Here is a 24,905-nt window from a genome sequence, read left to right as displayed (position 1 = left end):
TTTAAATAAAATCTTTGATAGTCATACTATCTTACTTTGAGCATCATACATCTTCTCAAGATGTACAGTAATAAATAGTAGGTATATGCTTTTGAAATTAGAACCCATGGTTGTCAAAACAACCTATATTATAGCAAAATAATATTTTAGATAATTCATAAGTACTGACTATTCCATCACCAATTTTATTGGACAATATTATTTCAATAAGATTATCATGTCCATGAAACCCTTTTATACCTAAGAACAATTCTCAATGTATAGCCAATGGACATATTTAAAAATTTAAAATATGAAAGTAAATCAAGAAATCTATATTTCTGAAAAAAATATATTTAGAATCGCGAATGAATACCTTGTTGTCAAATTGTTACTCATACCTATTCTAAATAAACATGATTAAATTGTATCCCATACAATTATAATCCCAAATAATTATCTGATTGTCAGACAATTATTTCACTGAATTATATTTTATACCCCTAGGTAGTCTAGGTTCAAACATAAAATTAATTCTCCTTATACATCATCATATGTATAAATAAATTCTATCTTTGAGTACAAGTCTCCTAATTGTCAGGTTGCTCCTTGTAAACAAGAGATAAATTTATTTTTGGCAAACTCCTAATTTTTAGGATTTATCTCAATTGTTAGAGAATTTCTACCAATATTCATGGATTAAATTTTATACTCCCAAGTTGTCTAAGTAAAAATATAAAATTAAATCCTTAATACATCAAATGTATACATTAATTATTATCTTGAAAATAAAACTCCTGGTTGTCAGGCCGCTCTTTATAATCAAGAAAATTAGAAAAACTAATTTCTAAAATTATTGTGTTTAAAAAACATCAATCAAATCAAAATTTGATTTTTCATGTACTAACATTTAGCCTTAAAAAATTTATCAAATCAAATTTAACTTTTATATATACACTTATATATATAAAAAGCAAACAAAAGATATTTTGTATCTTATTCTTTTAATTGTGATAAAAATCACAATAAAATTTAATAAATAAATAAAATCAAACAAAATATTTGATTATAAATATAACTTTTATATTAAAAGAATGATAATTTAATCACAATTAAATAATTAAAATAAATTAACTATTAATTTATTAGAAAATCATCTCAATGGAAATAAATATATCACATGCTTAAAGAAATAATTTGAATTAATCCTATTAATTCACAAATTTTAAGAAAATAGGAATAAAATTTAAACACAAAAAGCCAAAACTCTGATACCACTGATGAATTACCATGTGTTCATAACACGCAGCGGAAGAAAAGAAAGTAATTACCATGTGTTCATAACACGCAGCGGAAGAAAAGAAAGTAATCCTTAAAGATCTATTTTGTGCTTAAACTTTATTCCAATAATATAATATATAGTAAATCAGATCTAAATACCTGTATGTACGCTAGTAAAAATCACTTTCTCCTTCGATGGTACGAAGGCGCTATGCGTATCTACACCGAGACCAACTTTTTGCTGTCAACTCTTTGACCAATAGATATATGATCTAAATTGAGAACCTCTTTGCAACTCTTTGCACACCATAAAATTCTTCTCTAAGAATTAGACTCACGTACATTTATATGTATAGAGGTAAAGGAATAAAACTCTTGTTATTCTCTCGTGACTTTCCTGTACTCTTGACGTACATATATATTATATGAGATTTGTTACTGATTTTAAATTTAATTCTCAATTCAAATTTAAATCATATATTGAAATTCCAAATCTGAATCATTCAAATTTTATTAATCATATCATAATTCAATTTGAAAACAGAATCAGTTAGGATCTCATCCAAATTCAGAAATAGAATAACTAATTATTCTCAAATCTCATTTAATGTTCTCAATTATCATACTATTATTATATTCTTGGTACTAGTAAATAATATAATAATATTCTATTTGAATTAATATAATTATTTATTTGATCAAATCAAAATAATAATTAAATAATTCTATAGCAAATGTTAGAACACTCGTTAGTGTGTGATCCCATAGGTTCAATACTAAGCGGGTAGTAAATTAGTCGTACTAAATTTACTAATCAAGGTTGGCGTCTAGCAACACTCCTCAACGACCCGATAGTATGAAGTAATATATTTTTACTAAGAACCTCAGAAGAACAAAGTATAATTCCTTTCATCTTTCCAGTTCTTGGTTAACCCTTAGAGTATGATTTAATTGTCAACTCTAACTTGTTATTATTATTATAATGAACTGTGAATGACCTAAGAAACTCATTTCTTCATTCATTCAATTCCCTTGGCAAGGTTTTATTCATCTCATTCATTATAATTATAGAGCTCAAACTCTTTACCGAGAGTTGACGGATTCCTTATTGACTGATCATTAATTCTACAAGTATTTAAATCATACACAATATCCTTTCAACTAGCTCCCTAAGGTATTAGGTGTCCGGAATCAAAGTATAATAAATACGTTGTTAATTACTATGATAGTCGCAGATCAAAGAAAACTCTATTATTATGTTCATCTTGAGAATACCCTATTGACAAATATGCGGTAATTATAACCATTAGGAATTCTCAGAGTGAGTCAGTTCAATGGTCATATCTTTATATGCACCATCTATATATAAAATTTAATAAATGAGATCTATTAATCTTCATCCAATAAAAATCATTATATATATATATATATATTTTGATCTTTTCGGATTATTAATATCCTTTTTAATAATCCTATGACCAAGAACAATTTAAATTATATTATAAAAAATTTATCTCTCAATATTATAATTACTATCACAATGATAAATCTCTAAATTTAATCAAAAACCTTATTATATTAATATTTTAATATAATAACAATAACAAATTATTTAACACATTATTGATTGGATTGTGATCATACTACTTATTCCCAACAATATTCAAATCGAGTTACATCTTTTATGGAGGTATATAATTCTAATACTTGAGAGATGCTGATTCTCGGTAATTAAAATATCTAAAGTATTACAGTAAATACTTCGCTCATTAAGTCATATAAAAAATATATCATACTATAATAAGTATAGTAGAAAGCTTAACATACCTTTGTTTTGTTAATTCTATATTTTAGTGTCACTAAATTAAACCAATTTATCTATTTTTTAAGATTTGCGTGAGTGATGCTTTCAGAGATCTTTTAGTAAATAATTAAATCACTTGTTTTTTAAATTAATTTTTAAAATATTTGTTTAATCAAATTAAATTTTTAAAAAATTTAAATTAATTATATTAGTCTTTTTGTTGTTAATTGTATCAAAATTTATTAACATGATCCTACAGTATATATATACTAATAATCTTAATTAATTGTTAATAATATAATATATTTATATAATTAGATCAAATTAATTTTAAATTAAAAAATATTTGACTTCTTGAAGCATTTAAATTATTTAATTTAAAATTAATTTAATCTAATTTTATAAATTTATTATATTAATAATTAGTTAAAATTATTAGATATATATTATAATATTATTTAATATGTTATATTAATAAACTCTGACATCATAAATAACTAAAATAATAAAAAAAATAATGTGATAATTTAAAATTTATAAATTTAATTAAAAAATATTTTAAAAATCAATTTAAAAAATAAATAATTTTTTAACAACAAATTTGACCAATTAAACACCTTTTTCTGCCGACTAGCACAGAAATATGGGATAATATCATACACACGAAATTTGATGAGAGTATAGTTAGAGGGGACACCACCAAAAACAAAAGCTTTGGTTGCACAGTCTTGGGGTTTGTATTCCAATCAATCATAGCTCCTAAATTTTGAGAATGAAGCACCTCCATCTATGGGCCCGTGCCGAAACCAATAGATTTATTTCTCTCTTGCCAAAATCAACCAATTTAGTGAACAAAATAAAACACACTCATTTAGAAACTTAATTATATGTTTGTATGTGTTTTCATGATGATTTCACCATCACTAACTATAGCATATTAGTTAGTGATAGTTTGATTAATTATGTTTGCCAAAATTGTAAGAAGACTGATGAGGAGTCGCTTAATTATTAATGTATAAACCTGTTCTATCAAGAAAAATCAGATAAACACTGATATATACACGTAGGCCTACTATTTCATCTGCTTTTAAGAAGGCTTCAACTTCAATTGATCCATGATTACAAAATCTGATCCATACGACCGAAATCAAAAGTTGATCAACCAATAGAATTGAATGTCTTGTCATAATTCATAAAGTAAAGATGAGTAGTCCTAGGCAACATGGTTGGTTATTATCTACTTATCTTGTTAATATATCCATTGAAGCATAAGGGTTTAATTATTTTCAGATCTCCAAAATTGCAAATTGCAAATTATATCCATATCAATATATATATATATATATATATATATATATATATATATATATATATATATATATATATATATATATATATATGATCATCCTTTGCCTAATATATAGTTTTGAGAGTTGAATAAGGAAATATTTCTACCCATAATTTCTTTCTTTCTTTCCTTTCTATTTTTTCTGCATATACCATACTAATTAATTGATTATCATAATATCACCCTCACAGAAATCATATAAAGATATACTTTATTTGATGAAATATGTTCAATGTCTGAATTTTAAAAGCACACAGACCCATAATTTCTTACCGCATCTATATAATTTATTTCACTTTTTCTTTTATTACTCTATTTGATGTATCTCACCTTTTTCAGGGATGAGGTTTTATTTTCTTGTCATGGCTTTCTTTTACAGGTGTGGGTCTCACTCAAACATTAATTTGAGCGTCACGGTTAGATATTTTCAAAATTTTAATGTATTTATTTCCTTACACCGTAGTCTTGTATAAACATATGAAAAGTTTGACAATAGCAAACAGGAGAATTGAATGCATTAACGAGAAATTAAACAATATATTTTCTTTCTTTTTTCCACCGTATAGTTGATAGTACAACACCATAGATATTAATATTGCGAGTGTGATGAGTACATCAAGTTAGTCCCACATAAAAAAAAAATAAAGAAAAATAAGAAGTTAGTCCCACATAATAACATATTTTTGGAAGATACATTTTTATATATTGTATGGTAAGTAGTGCAGCTAATCTAAAATTATTGAAATTGAAAAGGCAAGATATGCTTAAACTATTATATTGAGAGGGATGGTAAAGCAATATAATGCAAGCAGGAACAATTAATTAAAAGATGAATAAAAGGGGGTACTACTTGTCATGACGAAAGCTTGATAGCGACCAAATATAGAAATTATAATCTAAGCCCCACTAATATATGCATACATTTCAATCTTCCCATGTAGATGTGGGTCATAGAAAAGATAATTTGTACCATACTTAACGTATTTGGTCCATTCATATGTTGAATTGTGAAGTCTAAGCTAGTAAGAAAAAGAGCAATAATTACATTTAATTTCAATATATAGGTAGGTAGGGAAGCAAGGAATCAAATTAAAATGACAGAATGAGATGTTATTTTTTATGTCATTTTCTGAGGCATGTACTTACTATATTGAATAATAGATCTACATCGAAGTTGTACATTGCGTGACTATGAGTTTCACCCTTTTCCACGCACGTATATATATGCTAGTGGTTAATATAAGTTCTTTATCATCATCATATTTGTCTCGTTCTGATCTAATTTGCATTTGGGTGTTCGGGTAAGTCGTTGAAGTTATTTAATAGAGCTATGTAACAAAAATATATTATATTTTTAAATTATTTACTTAAATTTTAATATTAAAATAACTATTTATACACCTAGTGAAATGAACATTCAATACATCTATTATTCATATTATTTAGTATTTTCATTGTCTACCTATATATTTTTATTTTATAAATATTTGAAACATAATAAATTATTGAAATCGAAAAGTAATTATTAATTAAATACAAAAATAAAATTTAAAAAATACTTATTATAAAAAATAAAATATAATTTTATATCATTATTTATTTATTACCGAATTAACTAGCAGTGACACAACGATTGATTTAGTAACTAGTGACTCAGGATTTTGCATGGACCAAATTACTGAGTCGGTTTTGATAATTATTAAATATTGTGTTAAATCATAAACCCCACATAGTCACCAAAAAAAATTCATAAACCCCACACATGACAATAATTTGTAGCCCACCAGTATGTGTATTTTTTGTTTTCTTTCTCTAGGCCTAAGATGGGCCAATAATGGCCCATAAAATTTTGTCATATCCACAACTACTTATGGATTATTTGTGATTGGTTGTTAATAATGGGCCCATCCAGTGCCAATTTTGGATTAAAAATATCTAGGCAGTAGGCTCTATCGACCAAAAAATAAAAAATAAAAAATAAAAATATTTATAATAGGAAGGATAATACAAGACCATGTATATGTATCCCACACTGGCTAGCAGCTAGTTAGAAGTCACAAAAATGAATATATAACCTAAGGAAAGTCGGAAACTCCATAATAACGACAACATATTCGAGAAGAAAAAAAAAAGAAGGTACAATAGTAATAATCATGACCAATATATAAGAGAAAAACTATAATAACTATGAAGGGGACTAAAACTATGGAATCAGTATATCCTGAAGGTTGAAGCACATGTTGCAGCAAAAACAATAATGAAGAGCATAGGAACTGATAACTTGATTGAATTCCCACTCGAGGCTCCGCCATCTGTAGTGGGTATCGTCCCGCTTCCAGCTCCACTAGTTCCTGCAAATTTAAAATATAAACTCAATCCAATTATATATTTTTTGCATGTTGTATGATGAATCAGCATAATGTATTCATTGATGTATGTACCTGAATTTGGAGATTCTGCTGGTGAAGCAGCTGCTGTATGTGTATGTTCACAAATAAATAAATGATTCATATTAATTAGCATAATACTCATCTTACTAGTGATTTAATTTAAGAAAATATTTGGTAACCAAAATAAATTAATCAAAAATAGTGAGAATTTGTCTTATTATTTAGTATTTATTAATTATTATAATAATGAATGAATACTAAATAAGATAAATTCTGACTGATTTTGGTTTGTGTGACATTAGTATTTGAATAGATTATTATATACCTTTGCACTGGCTAACGGGTGGGGTGTTGACTCTGCAAGCACCAGGCAAAGCAAGAGCCTGAGTTTGGTTGATGGTGATGCCAAGGGACGATGAAGCTCCTCCGCTAAGAACCTGGCACAGGCACTGTGGTTCTGATCTCACTACATTTGAAAGCTGTGAGCAGCACCCTGAACTTGGTGTTGATGATCTCCCTTGAATGTAGTTTAGGCATGGTGACAGGTTCACCAACGCACTTGTGCAACTCGATTGCGCCGCCGCTCCTCCCAACATCATGCCGATTGCCACCACCACCAGTATCTCTACTTTCCCTTGTGCCATTGGAAATTAAACGGCTTGATAATACTCTTCTATTTATGCTTATTATGAGATATGAGATTGACTGGGATGGTTTGGTATGAGGAGACTTTATGGCTTTTTATAAGGGAAGATGCAACAGAAATCAATGTGAAAAAAAAAGCAGGTTTATGTGGGTGAACTACCTCTCAATGATGGGAACTAATTAAAGGTACTTGGATTTAAGGGTACGGTGCTGTGAGTTCAAATGTGAGAGAGTTGGACACTTGGCCTTTATGGAATAGTGTTGCATTGCATGGAATGATGGAAGGTTCCTAATCCTAACACAGGTTTGTTTGGTATGTGGATGAACTACTTTTAGGACTATGGAGGAAGGGAACTGTGTCACCATTTTGTGAGGTCTTAAATTAGACTTTTCAAATCACATTCACAACTTAATAACAACAACGTACAACTCACAGCGTGTTTCTTACACTTGTTTCATTTGGGAAATTTTGCTTATTCACCAAATCCAAACACCGTCTAGGTAGGGACGTGTAACTATTAAGATGTACTAACTAGCTACCAGATTCAAAAACTAGAAATGGCCATGGCAAACAGTTTTAATTACCACTTTGGGAGGAAAGAAAAGTGTAGAGGATCATTTAACACGTCTGCATAAGTCAACACTTTTTTTTTGGGTACATGCATAAGTCAACACATTAGTTAATCATTTTTCTCAGGGTACCGTTTTTATAGGATGCTACACACTTTAGGCCTGTTATGAAAGTTTAGGCCATGGCCCAACTCCAAGGACAAAGTCTGTTATAGGCCTTGTTCGTAAAATGTACCTTTTTACGGTTTATCCAAGCTTAATCCCGAAAAAAATAAAAAAGTTTTATGACGTAAATATAAAAAAAAAACATCCATAGGTGTGGATTGTATATTTGTATGTACACCTACACATGTTGTTTGGAATCTATAGACTTTCTAAAGCATAATAGGTTTTGCTTAATAAGGTTTTGAATATAAAACTTTCATTGATAAAATAGAACAGACTTTGTTAGGTAGATAATGATTTTTGTGAATAATATAAACAATGAGTTTTAAAATTGGTCCAATAAAATAAAAATATACTACATCTTTAAATTATTCACCTAATCTTAATATTAGAATAACCATCTATACTTCTAGTGAATTAAATATCCAATATATTTATTATTCATATTATTTAATATTTTTATTATCTACCTATACTCTTTCAAACGGAGTTAGACAAAACAAATTGATTATAGTTTTTGGTCATTGGACAGAAGGAATATTAAATGTTTTACAGTAATCGAATCTATGGACAAAGATCATTCTCGGGCTTGGGCCAAAACTTGTTGTTTAAATTTCCTCAAAAAACTATCTGGTGCTACACGGTAGCCTAGGTCTACGGGCCACTCGACTTGGTTTGGTAATGCCCATGAACTTGGGAACAGTGAGGCGCTGACCAAAAGCAAAGGGGAAAAACCGAAAAGGAGCCTCGAGCATCCAACTAACAAAAGGCCAGTGTTTTAGTTTGAGTTTATTTTCGATTTTTTATTGTCCAATAAGCAATAGAGAAAGAGGATTAGAAGATTCCGTTGACTTGTGGAAGCGTGTTGGATCGGTATGGGAAAAAATAAAATATAGGGAAGGATCAACAAAGCAAGCAAAGAAAGAAGGAAAGAGAAGAAAGCAGGAATATAATCTAGGATTGTGTTAGTCTTGGGTTATCCACTTTTGCAGATGAACTAATACAGAACTTAATGACTTGGCTGATGATAAATGTTGTATTATAGACACAACATTCTGTGACACTTGGGTGAACATAACCTTTCCACTGAGGTCAAAAGTCAAAACATACTAATCCCACCTGCTTCAAATTCTTTCATTTGGCTCTAATTAGTCATGGTAGTTGAGCTTCTAAACCAAATTTCATGCTTAACTTGTTGATTTCCTATGTCTATAAATTCGCTTAACATGCTCTTACCCAACCATCAAACTTGGTCTTGACTCTCTACACATAACAAATAAACATGGTAGCATGTGTTGTGGCTCTAGTACTAGGCATGTTGATGGTGACTGCACCATCCTACGCGCAAATTAGCACACCATGCAACGTCTCGGCGCTAAGCACACTGTTCACACCTTGCGCGGGCTTCCTCACAAATAGCAGTGGCAATGGCACCTCGCCAACTGCCCAGTGCTGCGGCGCCCTCAAGTCGCTGACCAGTGGTGGTATGAACTGCTTGTGTCTCCTTCTGACGGCCGGCATTCCTTTCAGAATACCAGTCAACCGATCCTTGGCCATCTCTCTTCCTCGTGCCTGCAACATGCCTGCTGTCCCCGTCCAATGCAAAGGTAAATTTCCTCCATATTATTTTTCCGGTAAAAATTTAGGTACAGTTAATTTGACGTAAAGTTGATAGCTGAGAATTATTAAACGATTGAACAGGTTTGACTGAATTGTCATCTAACGCCTCTTAGCTATCAACATAACATGAAAATTCCATCTACTTTTATTCAGTTTATCAATACCACTAAGTAATGTGCTTTTGAATTTTGCAGCCTCAGGTACACCACTTCCTGCTCCAGGTACGTAATGCCAGAATTATTGCTCAAAAACTCTTATAAGAGCCTTTCTTAATCCATCTTTTGAATGATATTTGATTTCACAGGACCAGTGGCTTTTGGACCGTCTCCTTCCTCACCCTCAGGATTTACTCCAACTCCTAGTCCTCAAGGTTAGTGCCAACTGCCTAATCCTAATTAATTAAGAGCATATTTTATTTAGAGTTATTCTGATGTGTATCTTTTGAGCATGCAGCTTCTTCTTCTTCTGCCATCCCCCCATCACCATCGAATCCACCTTCTCTGGCACCAGAGTCTGACACAAGTAGTAGCTCTCCTCCTCTTCAAAGTCCCGCATCTCCATCAGTGGATTCTGGAACCACAAGTACACCAGCTTCATCCACGGGAAGTTCCCGCCCTGGTCTCACTCCATCATCTGCCATCAAATCTCTCAATGCGCCTCCTTCTCTTCTATTCATTGCACTTGGAGTTGCTGTTCTCAAATTCTACTAGGTTTCACTTTCTTTGCATATTCTCAAGTTCATGTACCTATGGAATTGATGTTACTATGTATTCTTTTGCGGCGTGGCTGCTCATTTGACCTCCTTTTTTCGAATCAGAAGCTATTTGTATTGTAAATTTGTAATGTGTATTATTATTCTTATTGAAGTTGTTGGACGCATGTAATTGGGAATGGAGAAATAAAGTTCTTATATTATTTTTTATTAACTTTCTTGAGAATTTTCCTTTCTTTTTCAGTAGTGTAAGAAACAAATCCCAAACGAAACCAAGATTACACACAAATAATTAAAACAATAATAATAATAATAATAAAAACAACAGCAAATTATGCATAAAAGAGTTGAATTTAGATTCTCTAGAGTATTAGTAAGTTTAACAAAAGGTAGGTGAAGCTGAAGGAAGCGATTGACGCCACGCGCACTCTCTGGCTCCGTGTTGGTCAACAATTTTCATAACGAAGTTTGGAGGTGCCACAACCAACCTGGACCTGATTTCCGTGATGCATTTATCTACTAGATCAATAGCTTCTTGCAGGGACATTCCAGCGTGGTAGTGTGTGTCCATCATTGACAATGAGAGATAGGAGGCATAACCAAAAGCTGCCTTGTCAACCTTGTGAAGTGTTGCTAAGTAGTCAATGTAGTATAGTGAAGGGCCTGTGTGGTTGTCGTAACCAGCAAGAAGAATGTTCACAGCGTAGGGGTTCTGAACAAAAACCACACCCACCAGCTAAAGTAACAAAACGTTGATTTATTATAAAATAAGGGGGGTTTACCGGTTTAGTTACCTTGCGGAGAGCAGCAGCTAGCTCGGCGCGGGTGAAATTGGCGGCAGCGGAAGTGGTCAAAGGGATCCCGTTGCGGAATTGGTAGAGAGCCACGTTCTTGTGTATGTATTCACTGAACTGAACCCTGTCACCGCCCTCACCACTGGCGGCGATGAGCTTGTGAGAATCAAGTTTCATGATCTTCTCCTCGTTCGTCTTGTGCACCAGTATGCCGTGCACCGCCGACGTGTCCGCCACCACGATGGCGAACCCCTTCCCTACCAATCCGAATACGCACTCCATCTTCAAACATCCAAACTATTTTCTTCTTCTACATAGCTTCTCACTTCTCCGGTTCCCCCTGTTTTAAACAACACTCACTCTGTCTTGAGAAACAAGCACACAATACGACTAGTCAGATTGAAGCCAGGGCCCACCTTCTTTACTGCAACCATTGGCCCAACGTTCGGCCCAACTAATACAATATGAACCAAAAAAATAATTTTAGTTCAAATATGGTTAAACTATTAAAAAATTTTCAACTCTCTCAAATTGACATGCGTCACCTTCGTTACAACACAAATCCATAACAAACGGAAGACGCGGAGGAAGAATGCTCCATTTTTTATGCGGTTCATGAAATGCTCTCATTTTTTTTTTCCTTTTTCCTTTTTTGGACAAAACGATTAACGAAGAAAGGCGTCAGCGTTATTTAGTTCGTGGCTGATGTTGAAGCAATTATTTAGCTGTATTTATATAAATCCATGCATGAGAGGATTGTTCTTCAAAGACAAGCAAAAAGCGTGAATAAATATATAAAAAAAAAATGGGAAAGGAATACTATAAGGTTGTTGCATTTTTCATGGCCATGATGGTTTTCCTGATAGTGGGCGCTAATGCGGTAGACAATTCTCTCAAGGCTCAACAAAACAGATGCAACGACTACTGTTTCCGTGCTTGTGTTTTCCCTAGTAAATTTTGTAGGTGGTGGTGCGGTGGCCGCTGCCAAAACCCAATAGGATGTAAGTTTATGCGTCACTTTCTCGCAATAATCTCTCATTTTATATTCATGCTAATAAATCATCTCTCTTCTTTTGTACAGTTGATAGCTATAAACTTACCAACCTTGACGAAGGAAAGGGTAGTTACCCTGTCCCAACTGAGGAGGACTACCGTAGCTATTCTAAGACCCATAAGTTATGAGAGATATGATCAACACTCAAATATGTTTGTATCCACTAGTTAGTATGAGATATGTCTCAACAAGTATTCCATTTGGCTTGTTCATGTAAATATTGATATATATTTTGCCAGTCTATATTTTTAAAAAGAAAATTACAAAATAAGAGGTCGTTGCCGTTATGATGTATTTAATTAGTTTCGTATAAATAAACAACCATAAGCGCCACCCGTATTTCTTGGAGAAACAACGCACAAACGTTTTTATTTATTGATAAGTTTTTGGATAGTAGATTACAAAAGCGTGATCTTATTATGGATACATAACAAGTTTCCTCCATTCTCAGTTAAAAGCCTTCAAAATTGAAAGGAGTGGACCCTTCCCTCCTTGGTTTTCCTCCTCTTGATCCTCTTTTTCAGGAGACGACGGAGATTGAGATTGAGGACGAGCACTCACAAAGTGAGACTCCCTCTGGTTTTTGATGAGCTTCTCAACTTGTTCACCCGAACCAGGGAATGCTAAATCCTTCGCTTGCTTCTCTATCTGGTCTATCACATTGTCCTTATCACCTGCAAGGAAGATTCTGTGGTTGTTTTCAGCGTTGATACCGAAGCCAAGCAGATGGAGTTCGGAGGAAGCGTTGATGGCTACTGGATGAGCTGCTGGCATGATGAACACATCGCCTTCCTTCAACCTCGCTGTGTACCTACGCACCTCTCTGTTACTTCCCTCCTCTTCTTCATCTTCCTCCTCTTCTTCCCACTCTTGTTCCCGCCGTCCCCTCTGTTGTTGCTCTTTTCTTACAGCTACGAGTTCAAGGTTTCCAGTTCCTTTGTTGACGACGACGATGACCATGGCCTTTGAGTTGAAGTGTGGGAGCATCAAAGCTCCTTCTTTGATCTCTACACAGGTGAGCATCATGTCCAGGTCCTGAAGCTGGGGGTTCTTCTTGTCTGGCTTCACCTCAAATAACCTCCCAAAGTTGTTAGAAAGATCGGGCTCGCCATCTCTCAAGTTGATTGGGTTGGTGATATCTTCCTCTTCGGAGCCTTTCTTTGAGACGGATTTAGCGTGCTTAGTAAGTTCTTGAACGTGCTCCTTTGACACTTTGACTATCACTCCTTCATTATCACTACTCCGAGTACTCCGTCGCCTCTGCCCTCTCTCCTCTTGCTCTCCTCCTGCATTCTCTTCTAACAGCACCCTCCGTATCTCATTGAATTCCGCCTATGTATATATATATTATAAGTTTATAACATGATCGTTCTTTTAATTCCATAATTATGACACATTTGCTTACATTGAAGGCGGCCTCCAAAGTATTCCTGCTGAATCCCTGCAAGTAGGATGATTGGTCTCGGCTGCTCGCCGGGAAGAAATCCTGTGAAGCAACACCCACAACATGTAAGATGATAATTGAGAATTGAATATATATGTGAGAAGAAAGAGGTACCTACCTCAAACTGGCCGGGCGTGTTAACGGGCATGGAGATTTTAGCTACTCTGAGGTTCTGGTTGTCATGTCGATTCAAGATGTAGGAAATGAAACCGGATGGGATTCTGAGTGCATGGCCCTCGTCAAGATTAAAGCTCTTTCTGTTATTGCCATTTGCTACGGTCACGGTGGCTTGTCCTGCAATCCAATGAATCATATGTATCAAGCAACAAAATATATATAGTATAGAATAGAATTAGATTTGATACCTTGCTGGATAACAAGGATGTTATCAGCATCAGCGTGCTTGGGAAGAACAAGAGTGTTAGGTCTGGCCTCGATCTGCACAATACGGTGATTCTGGAGATTCTGAAACTGCTTTGACCTTTGGTCAAACCTCTGCAGGACGCGGATCCTACCGTTTTGGTTCCCGTAGCGGGTGCTAAACCGCCTTGACGGGAAGTAGAAAGGGTTGTTCCGTGATGTTTCTTCCCTCACCTCGCTACCTGGTGTTCCCCACTCTTGTTCTCCTTCTCTTCCTTCGGGCCTTATTTTCCGTGGCTGCTGATGACTTGGTCGCCTCCAATCTTCTCTTGGTTGTCTCCAGTCTTCTTCTCTTTCACGCTCCCTCGGTTCAGCTGGTCCCCATCGGCCTCCTTCCTCTCTTCGGGGTTGACGGCGGTCATCATCGTAGTCTCCGGGTTGGCGGCCACGTGTCCGCTCCCCTGGAGGGTGACGTTGGTTGGTGGCGCCAGTGTCATAGACACAACGAGGATCATACTCGAGCTTGGTGCAGCGAGACTCGCATGCCTTTTGCTTCAAGTCGTCCGGTTCCTGTTGACAACTCTGGAGGCACCTCTGGGCGCAGGGGTTCTCTGTTTTCCGGTAAGGTGACTTGGCCTGCGTTGCAGAAACTGAAGCCAGGACAAGGATCCCAAGCAACAGCATCAGTGGAGAAACCCTCCCTCTCATTGCTCCTGCAACTACTTATATAGATGATTGATGAATATGTATTATTATGAGTAGTGTGGATGGTGAAATGATGGAGGGAGGTGAGTGGTATTTATATAGTTGCGTTAGGATGATATGGATGTACACTTGGGCATTGGAGTGGCATGCAGGTTGACGAGTGTTGAAATTGAGAAATGTGAGGTGGCAACAACATTACTAGGTCTTGGCTTAGAGATAAACAAGAGATGGATGGATTGTGGTGCATGGTGGACACATTGACATAGAGAGTGTACGTGTTAATATGCATGGCAATTGGGGTTCAGTATTAGTTAATTTTTTTGCTTTGGATATGTATGGTGATGGACGCGGCGCTGGGCTCTCATGATGAACTTGGACATTGTCTGGGAAAAGGTTCCACTGCACATACAGGATGGATTCCTTTTGTCTTTTGATAAAATATCATCACCCATTCAGCTATCCTTACGGTATTGCCTTGCATTTTAGCGTATCTGCGTATCACAGGCTAAATCATATATGTCTTCATTAACCAAAATTTTAAACATCACCTACGTCTGTTCAATATAATCGCAAGCTCTAGCTACAGAGTTGTGCTACCGTATGAGAAGCATTAATAACACAACCTAAGGCCGACAAAAGATAATCCAACTATGGAAACAAAGTAATCACATTCTTAATTAAAAATTATGATACAATAATCTCCAAAATGTTCCTAATTAACATATTGATAAAATAATTGGGGGATAATTTATTCTATTGGGAAAGATTGGAATAATCAACAGTTTTAACCAACATTTATCTTTTCGTTTAAGTTTCTCTTTTTCTTCATAATTAAGCTTTTGTTTATCTACTATTTTCCTAGACATTATTGGTTAAATAATCAAAGTTAGTTCCATAGGAAAATCCGGTTATTAGCATATTTGCCCAATATATAATTATTATCCCCAACAGAAATATTTTATAAAATTATTTATCAAATCATCATGAAAGTGCTTCATTATTTCGAGCAATATTACACATCGATTTCTTTTTCTAATTAAGACACAGAATATGAGTTTTTTGTGTGTACTTTTTCTTTGCCTTTTTCTTTAGATAGTTCATTACAAATCAGACCTATGAAAAGGAGAAAGATACACTAAATAATACTCACCAATTTAATTAATTATTGCTTTTGACATTATCATCAAAGATATTAAACAATCAATGATTATTCTTAAATAAGAACATTAAACTATCTCATATCACATAAACTTAGCACATCTAACAACAATTATATAACAACAGAAACAGACATACATACTTAATTAGAAGAACTCAACACTTTCAGATTGCTCCATTCATATGCTTTAATTCCCTCTAGGCCATATTTCCAGTGCATTATATATTTTTGCCACAATTTTTTTTCATATATATATATATACTGTGATATTTTGAACTAAATTTTTAAAATAAAAAGTTTTGTTCCTCAAAAATCTTAATTCTATATGGTGTGTTCCTCTTATCCCCTAGCCAGTCCTTTCTCTTTGCCTGCATTTCAATTTGTGAGAGCACAATATAAATTCTAAACTTGTATATATACATAATAATATAAAAAAAAGTTTGGTAACTAAAATTAGTCAAAAACAATCAAAATTTTTAATATTAATTAATTATTATAATAATTAGTAAATATCAAATAAAATAAATTTTAGGCTATTTTTTTTGTTCCTCTAATATTATCGCAGAATAATAATCTTTAGATGTCATAATGATCATAAAATTAATATAACTACTAGCTAGTCATAATGTCCATACTGCTAATTAATAGATCCAATGAATTTCCTTTGCAAAATTATACTATGCAAAAAAAAAGAAAGTGAATATAAACAAATTTGCATTCCCCAAATGAAAGGTACAGTATCGATAAAAATAAACAATGTTATTATATATATATATAATTTGGGAGTCACTCACGTAAAGACGTCTAAAACGTCCTTTTTTTAAATGTTTTCTAACAATTAAAATTTAATATATATAATCGATTAAACCGTATTATTTCTGTCATAATTAGATCGGACAAATCAATTTGACCAAAAAATCGATGAACTAAATTTTAAACCGATATAAATTAATATTTTTTTTTATAAAAAATATTACAATATCCTTATTATAGAAAATGACTAAAATACTCCCCTATATATATATATATATATAAAACCCTAAATCTTAACCCCATGACGACTTAGAAAGAAGAGAAGGGTTAGGATTTATGGTTCTCAAAATTAATATATATAAGAATATTTTGTTATTTTTTATAATAAGAATATTGTAGTCATTTTTTACAAAAAATATTAATTTAGATCGATTTAGGATTTAGTTCATTGATTTTTTGACCAAATCAATTTATTTGATCTAATTTTAACAAAAATAACACAATTTAATTAATTATATGCATTAAATTTTAATTACTAAAAAATATTTAAAAAAAGTTACTTTTAACGTGTTTATTTTAGTAACTCAATATATATTTTATATTTTAATATATATTCTATACTAATAACTATTTTAGTGATTGATTTTTTATGTAAATATATCAATTCACATAGTATCTTGCTTCTTAGTTCTCACTGTACCCAGAATAGTTAGACATTCATCGAGTAATCCACAAAGTAATAATAATGGAAATGGCTTCTATTTTCACCTTTATATTCCAAATAATGAAATAGGATTGGCTTTTGGGTTCTAAGCATCACCATCTATTAAATTGTTTTTGGAAAGCTATTATCTAATTTCAAGCAGAGGTGGGGTCTATATTTACATCACTCGACCAGTTCAATAGTAGTACATGATCATTGATGAACCAAAATCTCTTCCTCCGAATTCCTTTTTCATAAAAACTAAATGTTTTCTGATTACTATAAAAAAGATATTTTTAATAATTACTCTCAATAATATATATTAGCAGGGAAAAATTATCAGAGTAGATCCGATGTATCGAAGCATGCATCTTGGACAAACATAATTTTCGCTCTCTTAGCTGAAAATAGAGATAAATGTAGGGAGGAAAGTGTCTCATAAGTCATGTGAATAATTAAGATATAATTAAAGATCTCTTGAATTTCGTTGCAAATGTCTTGCCTCCACCAGGTGCTGTTTTATGGTTAAACTCTAGAAGACGAGATTATTAATTCTTAAACTATAACAGGAGATGTGAACAACATGAATATAAGGTCCACTAAATATCCGATTTTACTTTCATTCTTCATCTTCTCTTTTACTTAATTTCATCTTCTCCTAACCTAAATCTTATTTCACCACAGCTATCCTACCGCCCTTTATCCTAGACGCAGCTATTGTCACCGGCAACAAAGTTTCCCGACACCATCATTGTCCGTCATCACCAATCCCGTGAGGAGAATTGCTGTTTCGTCATCACCCCGATGCTGCATCACTACTCCCTTGTCAACGATGCGCTGCGATTCATCCTTAACCATCGCATGTCGCTGCTCTTCTCGCTAATCTATTGAGGAGAATCGCAATTCTCCCGTTGTTCGGATACCGCACCACTGTTAGCACTATGTCACCGCCGCAGAGTCGCGTCTTCTTCCCATCTTTTGCGCAGTGCTGCTCTGTCCATTTCGAAGCCTACGAAGTGACGTCGTACCGTCGCCGAGCCAAAGGCCTTGTTCTGCTGTTGCTCCAACACTACACTTTTGTCCTTGCTTTCATGCCGTTGCATTGTGTCTTTGTCACTTTTATCACGTGTCATTTTGCTTCGTTTATTCAAATTGTATGACCCAAATAAACATCTACATCTCAGTAAAAGGAACTATTCGCATATATAGTAAAATAAATATCCTGTGGAGTGTGTACATGCAAAATCAAGTAAAATACAATGGTATACTTAAATAAACATCCACTTTAAAATAAAAAAACTATCTGCATACATAATAAAATGAACTTCCAACTTAATTGATAAGAAACAAGTACGAGACAACAATTGTTGGGGCACCGGAGTCGTAATATGCAAACCCCATGAAATTAATAAATAATTAGCCAATAAATTAATTATTATTCAAAGAAACTAGAAAATCAATTTTTATAATTTAAAGTAGTAGAAATACTACAAATATGAATTTTGACACTAATTTCAAAAATTTTGACCAAAAATTGAGTCAGTGGACCAAACTGATTGGAGTGAATCCAAATCGGCCCAAGACCCAACCTATAAACCACCAAAAATGTGTTTGTCCCTTTCTCTCTTGTGAGATACGTTACGTAAAGAAGGAGAATCCTAACATCTCCGAAATTCAATCGTCCGTAACTTTCAATCCAGAGATCCGATTGATGAGCCGTCAGCGACCACGTGTTCATCTCAAAATTCTCTTTAATTATATTTGAATAAAGTAGTAAAAAAATTATCTTTCTCTCCCAGTTCTTCTTATCCTCAATTTCGTGATTTTAGAGTTTGGGTATTGATAAATTGAATGATTTTGATGGTTTAGGTGAACTCTAGCAGCGGATAATCACTGGATTTTGTCCAATTAATTCGTAGATAAGGTAAGGAACTGTTGAACCCTCGTGAAATATTGAATTAGTGAACTCTATGATGATTATAGTGTTATTGTGTGAAATAAATTGTGCTCTGGTTATTTTGAGTTCAATTGGGCAGTTTGAAACGAAATCCGGGTGATTAAGATTTGAGGAATTGACATTTGAAAGTTTGGAGCTTGTGAAAGGAGAGGTTTTTGAGGTGTTCCAAGTTTAGGGAGGAATCGGCCAATGTATGGTTTTGATTTCTCGTAGTTAATGTTTAATGTCACGTGAAAACTTAGACTATAAGACCTTAAGATAGGAATTAATTGAATACATTTTTTATGGATTATGTACATGGTATATGATGTACGGTTCGGTTTTTTGTAAATAATTTGCTAGTGGAGTTGGTTGGTTTTGAGAAAAGATTTAATATTGAAATTTGTTTAATTTTAAAATAATTTGATACTGAAAATGATTTGAATGATTGAGAGGTATTTGGTTTGGTGGTTGGGACCCTTGAAGGATGGTAGGAGTTTGAGTTTTAGAGGAGATTGTTGAGTTAAGAAATTAACTAAATTAATTTGATGATGACAAACATTATTGTTAGTGGGTTAAACACCCAACTAGTTTTAATGGAATTTGGTTAAGTGTTGCAGGCCAAAAAGAAAGAAAGAAGCAGCCCAATAGGATGAAGATCAAACCAGAAAATATAACACCCTACCACATTGAGCTTTACGCTTAAGTCGTAAAACAAAGGTGGTGTGATATTACAACCTCTACATTATAATGTATACATATAATAGCAGAAAGATTATAATATAGTAGAAGTCTTGAAGGGTAGATGAAATAAAAATTGCAAAATAAAAGTGCAACGCTCGAGAAGCGAGTTAACTTGCGTGCCAAGAAAACTATAACTATAAAGTATAAGATAATAGAAGTAGGAATAGAGTGCCAAAGATACAAAATAACAAGCTCCTAACTTAGCCCGCGAAGTCAAGGCTGACCAGAAAATATTTACACATATATATACATATCCAAAACCCAAATATACTGTGACAGCCCAAAATGAGCCATGACTGGCGCTCAGGAAAAAGAGTTTCCTAGCAAGTCTAACATATTCGAATATAAGATAAATAAAAAGGTTACAAATAATTTTTGATAAATTTACACTTTTTAGAATGAATAATTACATAATTTAACAAAAATAAAATAAATAAATATAGATGGATCCTGCCTGTGACATATGGAGCAGATGACGTCTAAGATCTCAACAAGAAATAGAACCCATTGCAGATCATTACTCAGTGACTAGACAGTACATCTATAATTCACATGAGACAATCTAAACATTATTATGAAAATGATTTTAGTTAGAAAATAATAATTTATATGAATAAGTGAATCAATAAGGGAGTTCTCATACAGAAATAAAATCAAATAGTTCACACTTGGGCAGCTCCACCTCCAAGGGTAGCCCTTTCCTCTAGTGTGTCCGTACGGAATAACAGATCCAACGTGTGGCCTACACGTTAGGCTAGCAACGTCCCTACTAGTTGAGGTCTGAGCCAGATGTATCTAAGTTAACGTCATAACCGCTGTTAACTATGGTTTTCTAATACGAGCCTCCCAAACCAATTCAAAACATATAAATTCAAATATAATAAATCTTTGATCTTTCAAATATATACGATATTGAATCAAATCAAATAATACTTTCTCATAAGAAATATTTTCTAATCATAACTTCTTCGATCATAAGTAAGTTTAAACACATTTCACAATTTCAAAGTCAGTAAGTACTAACAAATACTTCAATACTTCAAAAGTATATATTCGAGTAAAATCAAATGTTCTAAAATAATATAAAACTTCATCAAACATATATATATATATAGTCTTATGTAAAATTTCTAAGATATGAGCTTCATAAAAATATTTTTTTTTCAACTATAATAATCAATTATTCTAATCAAATCAAAGTTCTTCAACAATAGTTTTATAAATATAAATAGAAACTCAGAATAGCATAAACCAAAAAAATAATTAACGGTTATAAATGTAAAGCCTACTCACAACTTAATCTCAAGGGACTGAAGATACCAAACCCGGAGTACCGAACTAAAGGATACGAAAGAGCGCAAAAATTTGGACGGAGGCAGCAGCAGCTCCAACTTTAATTTTCAAACATACCTTGACAAAACTAAGACAGAGATATATGCTATAATAATTAGAAGATCACAGCAAAAAAATAAAATGGCAACAAAGCAAGGGTGGAGGAATTACATATTCAAAAATTCAGAATTGGAATTAAAACTGGAACAAGGGCAGTGTTGTTTCATAGACAAGAATAGAGGAGGCTGTGGTGGGTGAATGAGACCAAAGCAGTGACTAAAGTGGTTCAGTAGCAGCGGCGTTGATAACACTTCTCCAGCGGCAACCACGGTGACTACAGCGGCAGGAATGGTCTCCAAGGGAGACGGCGGTGATGAGGGTTTCAGCAAGAGTCAAGCCTCCTTCCCTGCGACGGCTCCTTCGGTGACACAAGGCACGATGGCGATGGTGCAACTTTGACGATGACGGGTAGTGAGGTGTGACGGAGACCCTGGCTCGACGGTTGCTGGACAGTGGCGGAGCACAATGGCTCCTCTTCTCCCTTGCGGCACCTCTGGCTCGCAACGCGTGCTCTCTCCCTCGATGATGGCAGCAGCGACGGCGTTTCCCTCTTCTTGCGTGGTGGCTCGGCGGTGGTGGTGCGCGACGGTGGCTGGTGACGGCACGATACCCTTCCTCTCTCGGATCCCTTCTCCGTGCTCTCCCTTCCCTCTTCTCCAATCGGTTTTTTTTCTTTTCTCTCATTCCCAGCTGCTGCTGTTAGGTGTGTGTGTGTGTTGCTGAAAAAGAAAGGGGCTAGGGTTTCTTTGGGGTAAAGGGATAATTGGATGTTAATTAGGGTTAGGATTTGGTAAAAGAAATAAGGGTAGTATAGGAATTTTGATAAAATTGGAGGGTTGGATAGTAATAAAAGAAATCAAATGTAAAAGGTTTTAAAAAAATTCAGGACATTACATATACATACACAAAATCCTGTCTCTCCATAAACCTCTAAGAGGATAAAAAAGAATAAGTTATGCGGAGAGAAAGCTAAGTACATATATATACATCATTGTACAACAAAATAACCCAGTAACCACTTCGTTTCAGGTGTCCAGACGCCTAACGAGATGCCTCTCGACCTGCATCTTAAAAACAACAACATAGTATGGGGTGAGAACCAGAGGTTCTCAGTATGGTAAAGGTGCCACACACATAATATATAAGGTCCTGGGAATGCCAGAGGCAATCCTAGAATGCCAACATTCAGATTATAGAGCTTAAAGTATTAAACAGAAGTCATAAAAGGTGATTTTCTAAGAGTATCTAAACCTAACTAAACATAATCTTAAATCTAAGTCCCATACTATCATTCCTCCATACCTCCATCTCCGTCACCATTTTACAGACAAATAAAGAGATAAATGCAAACTCAAGAAGGTTACAAGCACTGCAGGTAGCAAATATACACTTATCATAGTAAATGCACTTATCAGAGAGAGAAAGAGAAAGCTTAGTCCCTAAGTTGTTCACCAAAGAAGCAAGAAAGAGAAGGTTAAGCAAAAAGGTTGAAGTCTAGTCACCCACATCAAACTATATCAAGAAGTCAGAAGCTAAAAGGTGATTTTATTTCCTTATACATGCATCATATCTTCTTCTCTTCATCTTCAACGTTCTGCCAATCCATTCTAGGTTACATGGGAAAGATGATCTCTCTTCTACACTGCTGTATATCTACGGTCATAAGTGTGTCTTGGGGACCAAGTAGTGTTTCAATGGCCAAGATCTGGGTTTACCATTGAAAATTTGTGTTTGCTACCTTGTGGCTTTCGGTCAACAAAGAAGGTCAGAAACAAAGTTTCTAATTTGAGGATTAACTGAAAAGAAGTGATGTGGTGTATTGGTGAAGCACACAGCTCGAGGGTTGACTAAGGAGAGAGCAACTCAGCAACATGCAAGGAGATACAAAAGAAGATTTTTCATCATTCACAAGCGAAGGAGAGAAAACCAGTGTTCTTGAGGTGTATGTTCTGAGAAGAGCTCTTTGAAGAAGTTCATCTACTTGGACAGTGCTTCCTAGTCAAAGGAGCATTCCGCCAGAATGAAGAACTGAATCAGAGGCTAGCAAATCTGGTTTATCATATAGCAAAGAGGCTGTTGAAGCATCAATCTCCTTCATGTTTTATAGATTGTAATTTACTTTTCAATGTTTATCTTTCTGTAATTTTTTGAGGTAAAAGGCCAAATGAGAGAGTCATTGAAAGAGACTAAGAGTGGAAAGAGGCAGAGAGAAACACTTGAGAGAAAAGCCTAGAGTTATTTCAGATTTCTTTAGGTTGATTCTGTGTCTTGTATCTTGTACCTATGAGGTATCCATTTCTTAGTTGGGTTAGTATAACTAAGTCAAGTTAAGGTAAAACTTGAGTGTGAAAGGATTGTGTCAATCCTGTGGAATTGGTGTATGTAATACTTTAACTATAGTGGAAATTCCACTACAGTAGTGGTGGAGACTGGACGTAGGTTGCATTGCACAAGGCAACCGAACCAGGATACATGATGGTGTCTGCTTCTCTCTTCCCTGCTTTGTTCTGTTTTCTGATATTCATGAGACAAAATGAAATTGTCTCATAAATTTTCTGCTGCTAAGTTCAAACAGTTTCAGATTGCAAGTTTGCTTTAAAAGGGTTGTTTTATTAAATTAGAAGAAGGTCATAGATTTAACCCCCCTTCTCTAAGGCTTCTACAACCTTTAGAGATACTGCCAAAATTTATATAAAAATTAGAGTTTTAATTTAAAGTGTTATTTTAAAAAGAAAAAAAATTATTATGTGGCTTGTATATTTGAGACTATTTGTTGACCCTCTGTGGCAAGATGTGACCGAACACTGTGGCAAGATGTTGACTCCATGGAATATTATATTATTGAGCTTGGAGTTTGACTCCATGGATATTATTCTTGAGCTTGGGGATGCACGCATAGAGGGATGTTCAATGGTTAACTACCAGGATATGTCGGGTTGGCTATATAACCGACAAACGAGACTCATCAACCTTAGAACAGGCATACACATGTGTATTTGTATGTTTTGCTTGGGTGTGCATTGTTTTGGTTTGCTTAATTGCTTAACTCTGCTTATCTACTACTTATTCTATTTGCTATAATTGCATTTCTGTCTGTGTTTTTCTTTCTTGAATCTGAGAAATTCCCTCTTGGAGAAGGTGTGAGGGAGGGTTGTTCCACCGATGATTCGGAGGGTTGAAGGAGATAGGAAGTGAAGTGTGAAGTTAAAGTTAGATTTAGAACTTGAATACTTTAGATAACTTACCTAATTTCTGGTTTAGTTGGGTCTTTAAGCTAAAATCTGAGTGTCGGAGTTCTAAGAATGTCTCTGCCTTTTTCGAGACCTTTTATATTAACTATGTGGGTA

General features: G+C 34.0%; 4 protein-coding genes across 5 annotated transcripts; 1 reads left to right on the top strand and 3 right to left on the bottom strand.

The window, feature by feature from the left end:
• Positions 1-6,378: 6,378 nt before the first annotated feature.
• Positions 6,379-7,667, bottom strand: LOC112711776 (non-specific lipid transfer protein GPI-anchored 26). 2 transcript variants are annotated; one of them, XM_025764490.3, is made up of 3 exons: positions 7,128-7,667; positions 6,854-6,886; positions 6,379-6,763 (listed from the first exon to the last, which is right to left on the bottom strand). In XM_025764490.3, the coding sequence occupies exons 1-3, from the start codon at positions 7,444-7,446 to the stop codon at positions 6,624-6,626; spliced, it is 492 nt and encodes a 163-aa protein (XP_025620275.1). In that variant the 5' UTR covers positions 7,447-7,667; the 3' UTR covers positions 6,379-6,623. The 2 variants fall into 2 exon arrangements, with proteins under 2 accessions (XP_025620275.1, XP_025620276.1); XM_025764491.3 differs by having other exon boundaries at positions 6,854-6,883.
• Positions 7,668-9,356: 1,689 nt separating this feature from the next.
• On the top strand, positions 9,357-10,728 carry LOC112711773 (non-specific lipid transfer protein GPI-anchored 20). Its single transcript, XM_025764488.3, has 4 exons — positions 9,357-9,789; positions 9,997-10,023; positions 10,107-10,172; positions 10,256-10,728. The coding sequence occupies exons 1-4, from the start codon at positions 9,465-9,467 to the stop codon at positions 10,510-10,512; spliced, it is 675 nt and encodes a 224-aa protein (XP_025620273.1). The 5' UTR covers positions 9,357-9,464; the 3' UTR covers positions 10,513-10,728.
• On the bottom strand, positions 10,694-11,680 carry LOC112711775 (proteasome subunit beta type-2-B). The gene is made up of 2 exons (XM_025764489.3): positions 11,309-11,680; positions 10,694-11,226 (listed from the first exon to the last, which is right to left on the bottom strand). The coding sequence occupies exons 1-2, from the start codon at positions 11,588-11,590 to the stop codon at positions 10,894-10,896; spliced, it is 615 nt and encodes a 204-aa protein (XP_025620274.1). The 5' UTR covers positions 11,591-11,680; the 3' UTR covers positions 10,694-10,893.
• A 1,021-nt stretch (positions 11,681-12,701) lies between these two features.
• LOC112711772 (allergen Ara h I) lies at positions 12,702-14,935 on the bottom strand. The gene is made up of 4 exons (NM_001376207.1): positions 14,172-14,935; positions 13,925-14,100; positions 13,768-13,848; positions 12,702-13,694 (listed from the first exon to the last, which is right to left on the bottom strand). The coding sequence occupies exons 1-4, from the start codon at positions 14,872-14,874 to the stop codon at positions 12,810-12,812; spliced, it is 1,845 nt and encodes a 614-aa protein (NP_001363136.1). The 5' UTR covers positions 14,875-14,935; the 3' UTR covers positions 12,702-12,809.
• Between the last annotated feature and the right edge of the window lie 9,970 nt (positions 14,936-24,905).

The sequence above is a fragment of the Arachis hypogaea genome, chromosome 9 (assembly GCF_003086295.3).
Source record: "Arachis hypogaea cultivar Tifrunner chromosome 9, arahy.Tifrunner.gnm2.J5K5, whole genome shotgun sequence".
NCBI lineage: Eukaryota > Viridiplantae > Streptophyta > Magnoliopsida > Fabales > Fabaceae > Arachis > Arachis hypogaea.
Note: the sequence above shows the minus strand (reverse complement) of the source record. Positions and strands in the feature narration are given on the sequence as shown.

Bases quoted from the DNA above. Each gene is read 5' to 3' on its own strand.
- LOC112711775 (XM_025764489.3), bottom strand. From the start codon at position 11,590: ATGGAGTGCGTATTCGGATTGGTAGGGAAGGGGTTCGCCATCGTGGTG. The intron at 11,227-11,308 runs GTAACTAAACCG...GTTTTTGTTCAG, and splicing joins TAGCTGCTGCTCTCCGCAAG to AACCCCTACGCTGTGAACAT.
- LOC112711772 (NM_001376207.1), bottom strand. From the start codon at position 14,874: ATGAGAGGGAGGGTTTCTCCACTGATGCTGTTGCTTGGGATCCTTGTC. The intron at 13,849-13,924 runs GTAGGTACCTCT...GTTGCTTCACAG, and splicing joins ACACGCCCGGCCAGTTTGAG to GATTTCTTCCCGGCGAGCAG. The intron at 13,695-13,767 runs GTAAGCAAATGT...ATATATACATAG, and splicing joins CTTTGGAGGCCGCCTTCAAT to GCGGAATTCAATGAGATACG.
- LOC112711776 (XM_025764490.3), bottom strand. From the start codon at position 7,446: ATGGCACAAGGGAAAGTAGAGATACTGGTGGTGGTGGCAATCGGCATG. The intron at 6,887-7,127 runs GTATATAATAAT...ATACACATACAG, and splicing joins ACCCGTTAGCCAGTGCAAAG to CAGCTGCTTCACCAGCAGAA. The intron at 6,764-6,853 runs GTACATACATCA...TTAAATTTGCAG, and splicing joins AGCAGAATCTCCAAATTCAG to GAACTAGTGGAGCTGGAAGC.
- LOC112711773 (XM_025764488.3), top strand. From the start codon at position 9,465: ATGGTAGCATGTGTTGTGGCTCTAGTACTAGGCATGTTGATGGTGACT. The intron at 9,790-9,996 runs GTAAATTTCCTC...TGAATTTTGCAG, and splicing joins TGTCCCCGTCCAATGCAAAG to CCTCAGGTACACCACTTCCT. The intron at 10,173-10,255 runs GTTAGTGCCAAC...TTGAGCATGCAG, and splicing joins TCCAACTCCTAGTCCTCAAG to CTTCTTCTTCTTCTGCCATC.